This window comes from Barbus barbus (genome assembly GCF_936440315.1).
Source record: "Barbus barbus genome assembly, chromosome: 18".
In the NCBI taxonomy this organism is placed as follows: Eukaryota; Metazoa; Chordata; class Actinopteri; order Cypriniformes; family Cyprinidae; genus Barbus; species Barbus barbus.
This window is the reverse complement of record NC_136746.1, coordinates 8,048,954-8,063,055: the sequence shown is the minus strand read 5'-3', so window position 1 is coordinate 8,063,055 and position 14,102 is coordinate 8,048,954. Positions and strand designations below refer to the sequence as shown.

Genomic DNA, 14,102 nt, shown 5'->3' with positions numbered 1-14,102 from the left:
TAAAAAAAAAAAAAAAAGAAAAAAAAAATTTTTTTTATGTAACTAAAACTTGACATCAGATTGCCAAAATGTCTGCTAAATAATTTAGTTCTTAATATTGCAAAGTACCTGTTTAAAGAAGTAAGCAACAGACTTTCACCTTTTCCAAGAATAATTCCTCTTGTGCAAGGTGCGGTGCCACTCCCCTCTATAATTACCACATTCTCACTAATCATCATCATCTTTATTCATATTCTTCACAGCAGATTATGGATGGAAACCAGCAATCACTGACTGCAGCACTGGCTTTTGTGAATTAATAAACGGAAGTGTGTGTGATTGGAAATAGATGCATTCCATTTTGGCTTACAGGAAGAAAAATGTGACAGACCAAAATGTGCTAAGATTTCCCTCCTCATTAATTAATCCTCCTGAAGAGATCATGCTGAGGTGTTCTCTAGTGCGCCTCCAGATCACTTCAGACACAGACAACCTTGGCTCACATGTACACACAACAACACCCAGAAATTAATGTGAAAGTGAAAATAAGCGAAATCCCTGAAATTAATTGCAAACCGCAGGTGTCAGCTGCCACTCATTTGTTCTTAATACACTTTCATCCCACTGCTTCTCTCTATTGCCTGCTTCATTAATCATGGTAAACATAAGGGAACCTGTTTACTTTACATGCAAATACATCAGTGCTCTAATGAAAAGCTCATGACAGCTAAAAGCCATGAACGTGGATAATAACATCTCTTAAACCAACAGATCTATCAGTTTGTCAGTAGGATGTGATCCGTTTCACTTCAGTCCCTGGTAAAATCTCACAACAGCAGCAAGAGATCTGGAGGAACGTGTAACAGTTAATTTTCACATCTGACACTGTACGCCATCATATGACACGTGCAAAACAGTGCTGCCAAAAGTGGTCTCAATGGACATACAGTGGGTAAAATAAGTATTGAACACGTCACCATTTTTCCCAGTAAATATATTTCTAAAGGTGCTGTTGACATGGTATTTTCACCAGATGTCGGATTACTTGTGTTGCTACCGACAACTTGTGAAAATACCAGTTTTTTTCTTGGCTGTGTTTGGGATCATTGTCTTGCAGAAATGTCCACCTATTGTTTCATCTTCATCATCCTGGTACTGTAGGAGTTGGGACCGAACCAGCTAATATTAATTTCCACTGACAAGGGGCAGGATTGTCTTCTAATTACTAATTGTCTTTCTATGCCTTTTTGCACCTCGCTTTCTTCATGTGTTCAATACTTTTCCCTGCGTCATTCCATTTTATTATACATAACTTAATTTCTGAACTTATTTGTTTTGTTTTCTTTGTATGAATGGATTTCTTGGGTTGTTACCGACATCTGGTGAAAATTTCAAGTCAACAGCACCTTTAGAAATATATTTATTGAGAAAAATGTTCAATACTTATTTTACCCGCTGTATATACAGTATATATATATGTTTACTGTAATACCTTTAATATTTCTCTGTTGTGTTACTCTGCTGAAATATGCTTTTGACATACACAGTTCTAACACAAGCCATTTTAAACTTGTTTTATTTTTTATTTTTTTATTAAACTTAATCTGTTTTAGAGTTGTAACAACAGTTGTGGATTATGATCATATGTTGTGTATCACTGATATAATAGCTTGGGCTTATTACACATGGCTTGAGCTTTTTGTAGGGATTTTTATACCCCAGTAATGTTTAGTTATAGACGAGTGTTTGAAATCCTGCTGTAAACTACAGTTAGGCTATTTTTTCCTTTTTTTCATGCATTCACTAGTACTGTAAGCTTTCAATGTATTTTTTAAATAGAAAGTCTATTTTGAATAACTAGAATGTGCCTCTGTGTTAGCTAAACGGGTCTTGACTTGAAATTCATGAACACTGGATATCAATAAATAGTACAAAATAAATGACTGTTTTGTGGTCTTATTTGTTTATTTATTTATTTATTGCTCTTCCATATACACACAAAAATAAGCTCATAATAAGCTCCATATTCTCTGTAAACTTGACATTTTTTACCTTTTATTTTTTGAGCAGCCATATTAAGAGAAGACAAAAATCTCTAAATTATATTAAAAAGTCTAATTCGTGTTTCTGAATAATGTTAATCAGACCTTATTAGCCGAGCCTAGGCTTCTGGGGGCCCTATCGGTTATGAGTGGTTATGAAACGCATTTGTCCATGTTCACTCCATCTCGAATCGTGCTCGGGAAAAGCCTTATCTTCTGCGGCTCGCTATGCTTTCAAATAGTTTTTTTAGTCTCAATCAAGAGACTTTACAACATTCACGTTATATGATTTGACAGATTTTAACGTAGAAAGGGCAAATTAAAATAAATGATCATTCATTTTTCATAACCACTGGCCAAATTCAAAAACAAAACTAAAATGAAACCATCTTTGAGAGCAAGAGGGCCCACTGATGTTTCGGGGGACCTACGAAGCTTGTGTATTCTGCGTATAGGGAGGATCGGCTCTGTATTAGGGCTGTCCAAACTCGGTCCTGGAGGGCCGGTGTCCTGCAGAGTTTAGCTCCAACTTGCCTCATCACACCTGGACGTAAGAGCTTGATTAGCTGCTTCAGGTGGGTTTAATTAGGGTTGGAGCTAAACTCTGTAGGCCCTCCAGGACCGAGTTTGGACAGCCCTGTTATAGTCATAAATCCCAAACAAGAAAGGTAAATATCTGAAGGTAACAAAAATGCTAATCTCCTTTACGCATTAAACCTGGTGTTTTGGCTATGTTTCGGGTCTGTTTTTTTATTTTATTTTATGTTTAACGTTAGTGAAAAACTTTATGTTTGCTTGGTTGCATTAAGCCTATCAAACATGTAGTACAACAGTATTGTTGGGAAATATTTTTTACGATTTACAATTTACAAACTTTTCAGCAGTAGTGTAAATTATTTTATTCAGAATTTAATAATACATTTTGTCTTAACTTGACGTTGACGCTTTTTTAATCGGGCAAGAATGGGGCTGCTAAGTGACGTAATTTCCGCCGGGGTCCTCTCACTCTCCGGCACAGAGAGCAGGTGGTGAGACGCGATCCTGTCTGCGGTGTGACTCACATTATTATCAACAAAAATGTTCTATAAGGTCAGCGGAGTCACGGGGAAATTAACGGGAGCCACAGCAGCGTCTGCTTACAGCCCGCAGGTACCTTCCGCTGCTGTTTGATGAGAAGCGAGATCTGGAGTGACCTTCACAGGAAGTGCTTCAGACACTCAGCCTTTTTATTGTGCTGATAAACACTCTCAGCTACCCTTGGTTCACTATCACGGTTGCCTTTGTTAAAAAGTTATGCAGTTTAAGTTCGTCGTTAACGTGAATGACCGACGCTAGAGCTGCACTATGGCTTCATAATTAACACCCATTCCTCTGAGCTCCTGAAAGCCAGCTGTTGAAAGGGAACAGGACAGACATTATACCAAATAATGAAAAAGTTAAGGTCTGTTTGTTCAATGTCAAGGACAGCTGCAGAATTCAAAGGTTAAGATTTGTTTACCTTCAGTCTTCCACCATGACCTTGTCTATTCAGTCTGTAACTTCGTTCATTATCGTCTTATATGCTCTTATTCTTCCATCAAACAGACATGGAAACATTTTCAACAATTCTCATGCAGCTCTTTTCCCTAACAATTCATATTGGCCTTAAGCTCCAAAGAGGGTAAAACTGTAATGGATAGTCATGAATGATAATTAATTGACTAGTTTGTGGATGTGATGCTAGTGTATCCTGATGATTTTGGGGTCCTTTTCGGATGTTGAGATGTGGTTCACCACGAGTGACCTTTTGTGAGGTGTGGGTGTCCTTTTGAGTTCAGAGGAAGAGAAGCCAGCATAGGGGTTTGGACTGATGTTAAAATGAGTAAATAGTGGCAGTAGTCATTTGTTGGTGCCGTAATGTCTCTGCAGCTCATACGTCATTGTGTTTGTCCTGACAGGGGCTGAAGCCCACGGTTCCCTCTCAAGCTCCCCCCATGATCTTTGCTGTACCGACCAAGGTCGTTTCAGAGACCGGGTCAGTGGCTCACTACATGGGAATCAACAAAGTCCCTGAGCTGCAGAAGATTTTCCAGGTATTGCACTTTTTTTTTTTTTATGATTTTTTTTTTTTTCAATCCAGTGATTTAGATATTTCATGTCTTCTCCTTTGACGATTTTCTTTTTTTTTTTTTACACAAACCAAAACAATATGATCCGTTATCTGGCATCTGTCCCAAGACACCTTCACATTTTGCAACACATGAGTTAAACAAAAGACTCATAATAGAATAACTAACATTTATAAATTCAAACTCTAAATTGTAATTGGAAAAGCCACATTCAGGTTCATGGTAAAAGGGCAGATCATTACTCATTAATGCAAGAAGTTGCATTGTTGTTATAAATGATAAGTTTTTGCTGCCATATGTTGCTAAAGCAGTCCTCCCCACTGATAGCTGCACAAATATATAGTTTATCCTGCTCATATATATCTAAATTTCTACCATCACAAATTATACAGTCGCTCTCAGTCCTTAACTGAGTCTCTAGAATAAAAAGATTTCTAAATTAATAAACTATATACATTGGTCACCAAACTTGTTCCTGGAGGTCCGGTGTCCTGCAGAGTTGAGCTCTTAATCAAACACACCTGAAGCAGCTAATCAAGGTCTTGTTTGGTATACTTGAAACTTCAAGGCAGGTGTGTTGAGGCAACTCTGCAGGACACCGGCCCTCCAGGACCGAATGTGAGGACCCCTGTTCAAATTAACATTCAAATTCAACTGCTATATATTTTTAGATATAATAATCAGCACTTATACAAACTTGTATGAAAACATTATTTTGTACAGTTTTTATATAAACTCTTTATAAACTACTTTAATCTGTTATAAATATTAAAAGGTGGTTGTCACAACTTGTTTTCATAATAGATATATTTAAACGTTCAACACATGCGATGTCACTAATAGCTTAATTAAAAATATAACCTAATATAGTGCATACTTTTAGCAAAATGCTCATCTAGATTTTTAACGAGATTATGGATCTTGAATGTCTTTCCTGAGGTCAATGTAATATTACATGACATTGTTTATTTATATTTAGGGTTAGGGTTTTCCAAGGGTTGAAATACTGAGCGATACATGAGACCAGAGGTCGCGTTAACCGAAAATGTTGGGTCATTGACAGAATTTTTTTTTAGCGATCTATCAGACCACATTAAAGAGCGCCAAAACGGTATTTATTGCTTGAATTTCCTAATAAAATTGACAATTTGAAATCTGAGACTTTGTTTCATATCAAAAGTAACAACACAATTTATTGGATGGATGGTGCACTCTCTGTACTGTTCATTCATCAACTGAAAACGGCATCAATTGGGATTTAATAATCTATATTGGTTCATAAAAATGAGAATCTATTAAAATTGAGAATTTATTTTTTTTACCCAGCCCTATCATATTTTGTTTATAGTGGCCTCTGCTGTCACTGGTGTTGAACATGAAAAATGACGCACACTCTGTTCATCTGTTCTCATCATTAAATATATAAATCCATAAAACTATGCTTCTCCTGTAGGTTCAATATTAAAAATGAAAATGAGGAGAAAAACAGAAGCAATTAAATGTTATTATAACTAAAATATGAAAATTAAAATGACGGGTAATAATAGATTATGATGATTATGACAGAGAATTTTAAAGTCTAACGCAACCTCATTATGACTTTCAGTCATTTGTACTGTTGATTTCAACAAACCTTTCAGTGTGCTTTCCTATTTTTCTTACTATAACTAGTCATAAACAGGAAAAGATGATCAGTTCATCTCTGTGCTGCTATTTAAACTGAGGTGCTACCGCGCTCTGAAAAGACTAAATAAAGATTTTATATTATTTTTGTGATAAAATTAACAGATTTAGAATTTTTTTGAGTTATGCTTCATATCAAAATTAACAGCGCACCGCGATTATTGGACAGGAGGCACACTACAAGCGATGTTTAGGGAGGTTTTGTTCATCAAAATGAAGATTGATCAGAATCGATTAATTGTTGTCAGCCCAGTCCTAGACCAAATCAATTGCCAAAATCTCAATCTGGTTCTGGATTTATGCAGGTCTCGTTCTGGACAATAGTACTCCGTGTTGTGTTTCTTAATTGAGCAAGCAGCAAAAAGTTTTTTTTTTTTTTTTCTTATATTAAACAATATGACCTGTTACAGAAAACTGATGGAGCACCGGTTCACCTGAAGCGTGGAGTCATGGACAAAATGCTGTATAGGACCACGATGGGCTTGACGATTGGCGGCACCCTCTACTGTTTAATGGCCCTCTATATCGCTGCCCAGCCCAGAAAACCACAGTGACCCGCCCTGCTTGTGCCCTCTGTAATTATTAAATATATTGTAATTATTATGGTTGGAGTGATGACATAGTCATTTTGCTCTTAAAGACTGACAGAATTATTCTTTTATTTACCCCAGTATTTAGATTTCACTCACTGGTTACACAACTACATCTTGATCAATCTAAGAAGCGCCATCTGATTTCATTGCATATGTACTTTTATTACATAAGAGTTTATTGTATCCGGTTTGGTCAGTCATTATCTTCTCATCTGATGGGTTCCTCTTTCTAGACAGTTCTTCATCTTAAAGGTCTGTTTTTAAAAATCAGTGATACTGAAATAATACACACACTGACGAACTGATTGATTTGCTTCCCCTTGTATTTTTTTTGAGTAAATGACAGCAAGCTTGTCTGCCTGTAAATTAAGTCCTTGCAATTTGTACCTAGCAGAATAAATATATTTTGTTTGCAAAAAGTGACAATGAAACCTTCTTGTGTGTGTCATCTTTGTTGAGCTGTAACAGTCCGGATGGCTTTCGATTACTAGCAACAACATCCTGTGGTCTTCGGCTCCATCTCATCATACAGGATGTGAGTCTGATGGGATTGCAAGTGTTATTAGTGTTAATCGATACATAAAAGCATTTCAAAACCTATAATTCACTGATATTAGATTAGTTCCTTGGGGTACAACGTTATCAGTCACATTTAGATGCGTTTTGGGTCAGGCAAATAGAGAATTAACATTTATATTGATTCTTGACATTAGATTGCAAAATAGTGTAATCTAACAGTGCAGCCTAAAGTCCATTATTGATTTGTTTTTGTAAAATGTGAAATGAGCTGTCTTGGATTCATCCTCTACTGTAGCAGTGTTCTATTGATTTTTCGTCAAACGCTGTCCAGAATCGTTAATATGCCATTTAAATTTAGACCAAACTGGGCCAAATTCAAATTTTCTGTAGGTAATTTCAGTCGCAAGCCTGTTGTTCAAAATTCTAACCAACAGTGATGTCATCTTAATTTCTATACTGAATTGTTGTGTGTGTGGTCTGAATTATGATTCTGCATAAACACTGCCATTCAAAATGTTTTGGTTTTGATTCAAAAGATGTTTCATATTCAAAATTGAAAGTAAAGATGTTTACTTAAAGTATGTTTTAAACGCATGTAAACTTTCTATTCATTGAACAGTGTTAAGCAGCCAAAAAAAAAAAAGAAAAAAAAAATATATATATATATATATATATATATATATAGTGGTGGCCATAAGACACATCTGTAAAAAATAAAACATTTTAAATTAATGCTGACCCCATATTTCTGAACGACATTGCATTTAAACAAGCTTGCATTTTTGCTAAATATCAACACTGCTGTTCTTCAGCCTGAAAATATCAAGGAATTTCAAAAGTGTAATTTCCAGGCCTCGAAATTAATAACATTTTAATGTTTTTCTATAGGTTAGTCATTTCTATAGGTTATATTTTATCTAGTAATCAAGTTTTTTTGTTTGTTTATTTGAAAAACAACTGGAAAAGTAACGGGACGAAAACATGTAAAACTTCTTGATACTTTCAAAGTTTTAAACTTTCAAAAATTGCATTCAAAAGGATAATCCCTATAAGAAGAAATGTTAAAGGTTGCATTTGCATTTCCCACTAGCTATTTTCAATATATCCAGTGTCCTAACGTGCATGTCAGCTGGCCATCTCTTATTTCTGTTTGAATAATGGTGCGGTGCACAGAGAGCTGGAGCTCAACATTGCCACCGCATGCAGTTACTGAAGGCCACAGGGTAATCACACAGCTAAGACTGGCATGATGGACCCATCTCTCCAGATAGTGATTACAGCCGGACAGAACACAGTGCCCTGGTCACACAGGCCTTTGTTGCCATTAGACCGACAGTCTGGAACTTCCAGACAACAGCGCCATTAGTGTTATTTATGCCATCTTATCTCTGTTTGCTATCGACCCATACAGCATAATTGCATATTTGTTAATGCCTATGAGACATGATCATTTATTTGCTGAAGGATTACAGCAACAGCGGTTCTCATAGCAACCGACTGGGTGTGATAACTAGCCTGGTAAAACCAAAGCCCCTACAAACAAGTACCCTGACCTCACCAACACAATGGAAAGCTAATGCAGGTGAAACTGACACACACTAATTTAAAAGTCCATCTGCTGTCTTATTTCTGTTCTGACAACATACTGCATTTCTGCTCCCCGCTGTTTTTACTAAATAGCAACCATGTGATGCATTGTATGAAAAGAGTTTACGGTTTTTAATAAAATGTGTCCTTGGGGGGTTGATTCATTAAAAGCATGTCTCTGGAAGCGGTTTGGTCTATATTTCAAGCACCTTGTGAACAGGACTGGAACTTGATCTTAAGAAAACAACATTTGGTATGACAAGATCATGAGAAAAGTTGTCAATGTCAAGATTATGAGGAAATCAAGTTCTGTATTCAGTTTAGTGGCTAAAGCTGTCAATAAGTGTTATATAGCATCAGCTAAACACCACTGAAAACTTAGATAATTCTGATTCTTTTGGCTCAATTTTTCTCAATCTTGTTCCTCAGATTGAGCTGTTTTACAGGCCTGTCATTAAAAAATCTATATCTCCTGTCTTAGCCGACAGCCTCATAGCCAGCATTTTGACTTATGGCATGATTGCCCACTTCACCTTCTTTCCATTCTTTGTACTGTACCATTAATAAAGGCAGAAATGGCAAAAACAGGTCTATACCTCCTGTTAAGTACAGACTATCTGTTCCAGTCAATTCAAGGCCTTCTCATTTGTTCCCTCACAAAGATGACTGGCTCCTGATGGACACCCAGAAGGAACCCTGTTACCTAATGATAATTTGTCTCCTGTGTGTAATTTTTGGAGAAGCTCTCAGCCAGTGTAAGTGCAGAAGTGCTTAGCACAGAAAGTCCCTGTGGAGACTCTTATGTGACAGTCCTCAGTGGTTAAATTGTGTTGGTGATTTTCAGTAAGTACTCTCCAAAATAAATGCGTTTGGTGACTTTGACGAAGTTGGAATGCAGAGCAGCCTACAAAGTGTACAATAAGTACATTACAGGATTTAACACATTAAACTGTATAAAAACCAGGGGTGACCTTTAGTGGCTTTAAAGGAGAGTTCTTTCATAATTAATCTATTTTATATTATATTTTTTTTAAATATAATACTTTTTTAAATATATGCTTCAATAAAACAAAATAAAATAAAAATAACTGTGTAAAGTCTGATTGACCAAATGTACCCCTGTACATAAACTGAGAAGCATATCAGTATTTTATATTTTATGGTAAGTGACAATTTGCTGAAAATTGGCTCAACAGATTTGAAAAAAATTTGCATTCACTTGCTCACCAATGGATCTTCAGCAGTGAATGGGTGCCATCCTAATGAGAGTCCAAGCAGCTGATAAAAACCATCAACTAGTGTCTTGTGAAGAGAAAAGCTCTGTTTGTGAGAAACAAATCCACCATTAAGCTATTTGTCATTTCAAACCCTTGCTTTCTATCCATGATGTCACTTTGTCCAGTTTGAATCAGGCGAGAAATATGCACAGGTCAAGCACTGTTTACAAGCCAAAACAGGTATTCTATACAAATATGTTGGTGGATTTTAGTCGCAAACCAAGGTACTATGACCTCCAAATGTGCCTTGCTTTTCCACTGCCATTCTGCTATCAACTCCTCCGCTCTCCGTCTGTGAAAATTAGGGTCACTAGACCCTATGATAAGAGACTTTGACATAGCGATGCCTTGTTAATTTCAATTTTGTGGTGTGTCTGTATAAATCCTTATTTGCATAAAATAAAATAAACAGCAGATGTTGTGACTGGCCAACTCATGAAAGGCTTATTAGAGATCTAAACCGGGATGTGAGGGGGAGGAAGAGACTTCTGAGTCTGTGAGAGGAGACAGACAGTTCAGAGAAGAGTCTGGGACAGTATATACAGTATACTGAAGCTGTATCCACGAGTGCTTTAGAAAAATATTTAACGTGTGGTGTAGAGAGAAGCCACCTTTCGGAGCACTCCTGGTTCTGAGAAATCATATGCAAGATGTCAAGCACTGCACCTTGGAAGTAGAGCTGTTAGAGTGTCATGAAACCCCCATTTCAGCACAGGTCAGGTTTCACCAGAGCTTTGATAAATGTGAAAAAGTGAAGCGTGGAAAGCTGCAGAATAAAGGGAGAAACGGGCCAGAGAGCACAATCACTGACTGACTGATCCAGTCATTTTTATGTAACTAACAGTATCAAACACAAATACCCTGCAATTCACAAGTACATGCAACAAAATGCACAAATATATCACAAATCCATATAATGATATTGTAATTCGATCGCTATTTAATTGTACAATAATATTCTAATAATAATGATATTATACCAGCATGCACTGGTGGTGATCACCAGCTCTTGAAAATAAAGGTTCTGGTAACACTTTAGCTACCAATCCTCAATATTAACTAGTTGCTTTTTATAATGAAATTTTGCAGTCGAGCTATCGATGGTCAGTGGGGGGTGGTCAACGGAGTTTCTCCTGAAGTCCATCACAACCTCCTTTGAGGGACAGATTGTTAGTGCCACACCATTCAGCCAGCTGTGCCACTTCCTCTCTGTAGTGCGTTTCATCGTTGTTGCTGATGAGACCTACCACTGTTGTGTCATCAGCAAACTTGATGATGTGGTTGGAGCTGAACTTGGCAGTGCAGTCGTGGGTCAGCAGTGTGAAGAGCAGCGGGCTGAGCACACAGCCTTGTGGGGCACCTGTGCTCAGTGTGGTAGTGCTCGAGGTGTTGTAGCCGACACGGACTAACTGAGGTCTTCCGGTTAGAAAGTCCAGGATCCAGTTACAAAGGGAATTGTTAAGGCCCAGAAGGTTTATCTTATTTATGAGCTGTTGTGGGATTATTGTGTTGAATGCCGAGCTGAAGTCAATGAACAGCATTCTAACATAGGAGTCTTTATTTTCTAGGTGGGTAAGAGCCAGGTGGCGGATGGAGGAAATTGGATCTTCCGTAGAGCGGTTTAGACGGTATGCAAACTGGAGCGGGTCGAGTGTGTTGGGGAGGCTGGTTTTGATGTTGTGCATGACTAACCTCTCAAAGCACTTCATCATGAATGGAGTCAGTGCTATGGGACGGTAGTCATTTAGACAGGACACAGGTGATTTCTTTGGTACCGGTATGATTGTTGTGGATTTGAGACATGTGGAGACGATTGCCTGTTCACGAAGCGCGTCCTTAGCGTTTACACAGGGGGGAATGTAAACCGCGCCAATAACAATGGCCGTGAACTCCCGCGGTGATAGAACGGTCGACACTTCACAAACATAAACTCCACCAGCGATGAACAGTGTTTTGATACTACCGCAGCATTGTTACACCAGTCTTTGTTGATATACACACACAAGACACCTCCGCGGGTCTTACCAGATAGTGATGAGTCTCTATCATCTCGGAAGCTGGTTAGCCCGTGCTGCTGAATGGCGGAGTCCGGGATGTTGTCGTTTAGCCATGTTTCGGTGAAAACAAACACACAACAATCCCTTGCCTCATGCTGTCCGCGCTTCCATCCTCTCTCACACCGCTTGCGACGCTGCCTTGTGCGGGTAGCATCAGTAGGCGAGGCCGTGGTCTTGAGGTCCGGCTCCAGCAGTAAACAAAGGCCTCGTAGCTTCTGAGTAGCCGCCGGCGAGAGTTGCTGTTTGTACGAGTTGCCGATATCCAAAAGGCATTGGCGATCATATATGTGTTTTGGATTGATTTCCTTGCGAGTTAGCAGTAATTTTACACTATTTGGAGACGAACCGACGACATTAAAAGACATAAAAGCACCGTCTTTGGGACCCGGAGCAGCCGCTGTGTCTGATCGCGTCGCCATCTTGATCCAACTTCAGACTGAACAAATTCAGACTGAACAAGGTGAGCTATGTGGGCCATGTCTTCAGCAGTGACGGCCTGCATGCCGATCCATCAAAGATTAAAGCCATCGGTGAAATGCCAGAACCCACCAACACAACTACTCTTCAGAGATTTCTTGGCATGCTCAACTACATGGGCAAGTTTATCCCTAACCTCAGTGATATATCTGCCCCACTCCACCAGCTAACACACAAAGACACGGTATGGTGTTGGCTGCAGCAGCACCAGGATGCCTGCAACGCCTTACAAAAATGCCTTACATGCCCTCCTGTCCTGTCATATTACAACGTCAACAAGCCTGTCACTTTAACATCCTCACAGTTTGGTTTAGGAGCGGCATGCTTGCAGGACAATAAGCCTATCGCTTACGCCTCACAGGTCCTCACACAAACTGAAGTGCGCTATGCACAAGTAGAAAAAGAGCTTCTCGCTGTAGTTTTTGCTTGTACCAAATTCAATGATTACATATACAGCAAACCAGTGACCATTGAATCTGACCACCAGCCTTTGGTGACAATCACCAAACGTGCAATACACAGCACTCCTGCTCGACTCCAATGAATGCTGCTTCAGCTCCAACGATAGAACATCACCCTAGTCTACAAAAAAGGAAAACACGTGTACATAGCAGGCACCTTGTCACGGGCCCCACAAGCATCTGTACATGAACAGTCCAAGGAAGAAAACACCTTTGAGGTAATGAATGTTTGCCATATCTCACCATCACGCATGGATGAACTTAAACGCCACTAGGGATGTAACGGTATGAAAATTTCTTATCACGATTATAGTGACCAAAATTATCACGGTTATCAGTAGTATCGCGGTATTGTTAAAATGTGCTGGAACTGTTCAAAAAGTACCGACACATAAATCACTTCACAAAGTTTTATACTTAAAAATCAACAAACAGCTTTGTTTGCATAATCACTAAAACAATAACATTACCAATGAAGTCTGGATTTTAAATGACAGCTTGACTGACAACAGTTTAATAGCATGTTCAAATAAATAATTTAAATACACTAATGTAAAATAAATAATGTAAAAACACTTCCTTTAGGTATTGGTACATGGAGAGAAGATGAAAACAAAATGCCATCAAATTGTTTCTGAAGACAGTCAGAACCTTCAGAGGTACATTCATATAATTAATTCATTCATATATTCATTTGTATAATTCCCTTAGCACTCTTGTAAACCCTCCCAGCTTTTCCGCCCTATTTTCACTCAAAACAAAACTACTCTGCTGCTGTGCGCACGTGAGACAGTTACTTAAAACTCTCCTTTATGCTGGACCGTATTTATTTATCGTGAGTTGTTCAGATCGTGGTAATCGAATACGGTTTTAATGATAATTAAAATATGAAACGATAATACTAACCGTGGAGAATTTTATCATGATTTATCGTCAAACCGGTAATCGTTACATCCCTAAACGCCACACAGTAGACGATGTCACACTACGAATGCTTGTGAACACAATCAGGCAAGGATGGCCAACCAAACTGCAGAGTCTTTCCCCAGCAATGCGACCATTTCACCCATACAGATGTGAACTGATCACAGATGATGGAGTTGTGTGGAAAGGCCACAAAGGGATCATCTCAGAAACACTTCGGCTGGAATACATGCAAATTGTGCATAGGGGTCACCCTGGAGCTGAATCTACCAAACAACGTGCACGTGGCATATTCTTTTGGCCTACCATGACAAAAGACATTGATGTTTACATCACATCTTGTGCCACGTGCAACAGCACCAAACCCCACCATCAAAAAGAACCCCTTCAGCTGC

At 38.5% G+C, this 14,102-nt stretch overlaps 1 protein-coding gene across 1 annotated transcript; it reads left to right on the top strand.

The window, feature by feature from the left end:
• Positions 1 to 3,020: 3,020 nt before the first annotated feature.
• Positions 3,021 to 6,839, top strand: LOC306884068 (cytochrome c oxidase subunit 7A2-like, mitochondrial). Its single transcript, XM_079439716.1, has 3 exons — positions 3,021 to 3,170; positions 3,959 to 4,093; positions 6,223 to 6,839. Exons 1-3 carry the CDS (start codon positions 3,099 to 3,101, stop codon positions 6,364 to 6,366), a joined length of 351 nt encoding a protein of 116 aa, XP_079295842.1. The 5' UTR covers positions 3,021 to 3,098; the 3' UTR covers positions 6,367 to 6,839.
• The last annotated feature ends 7,263 nt before the right edge of the window (positions 6,840 to 14,102 follow it).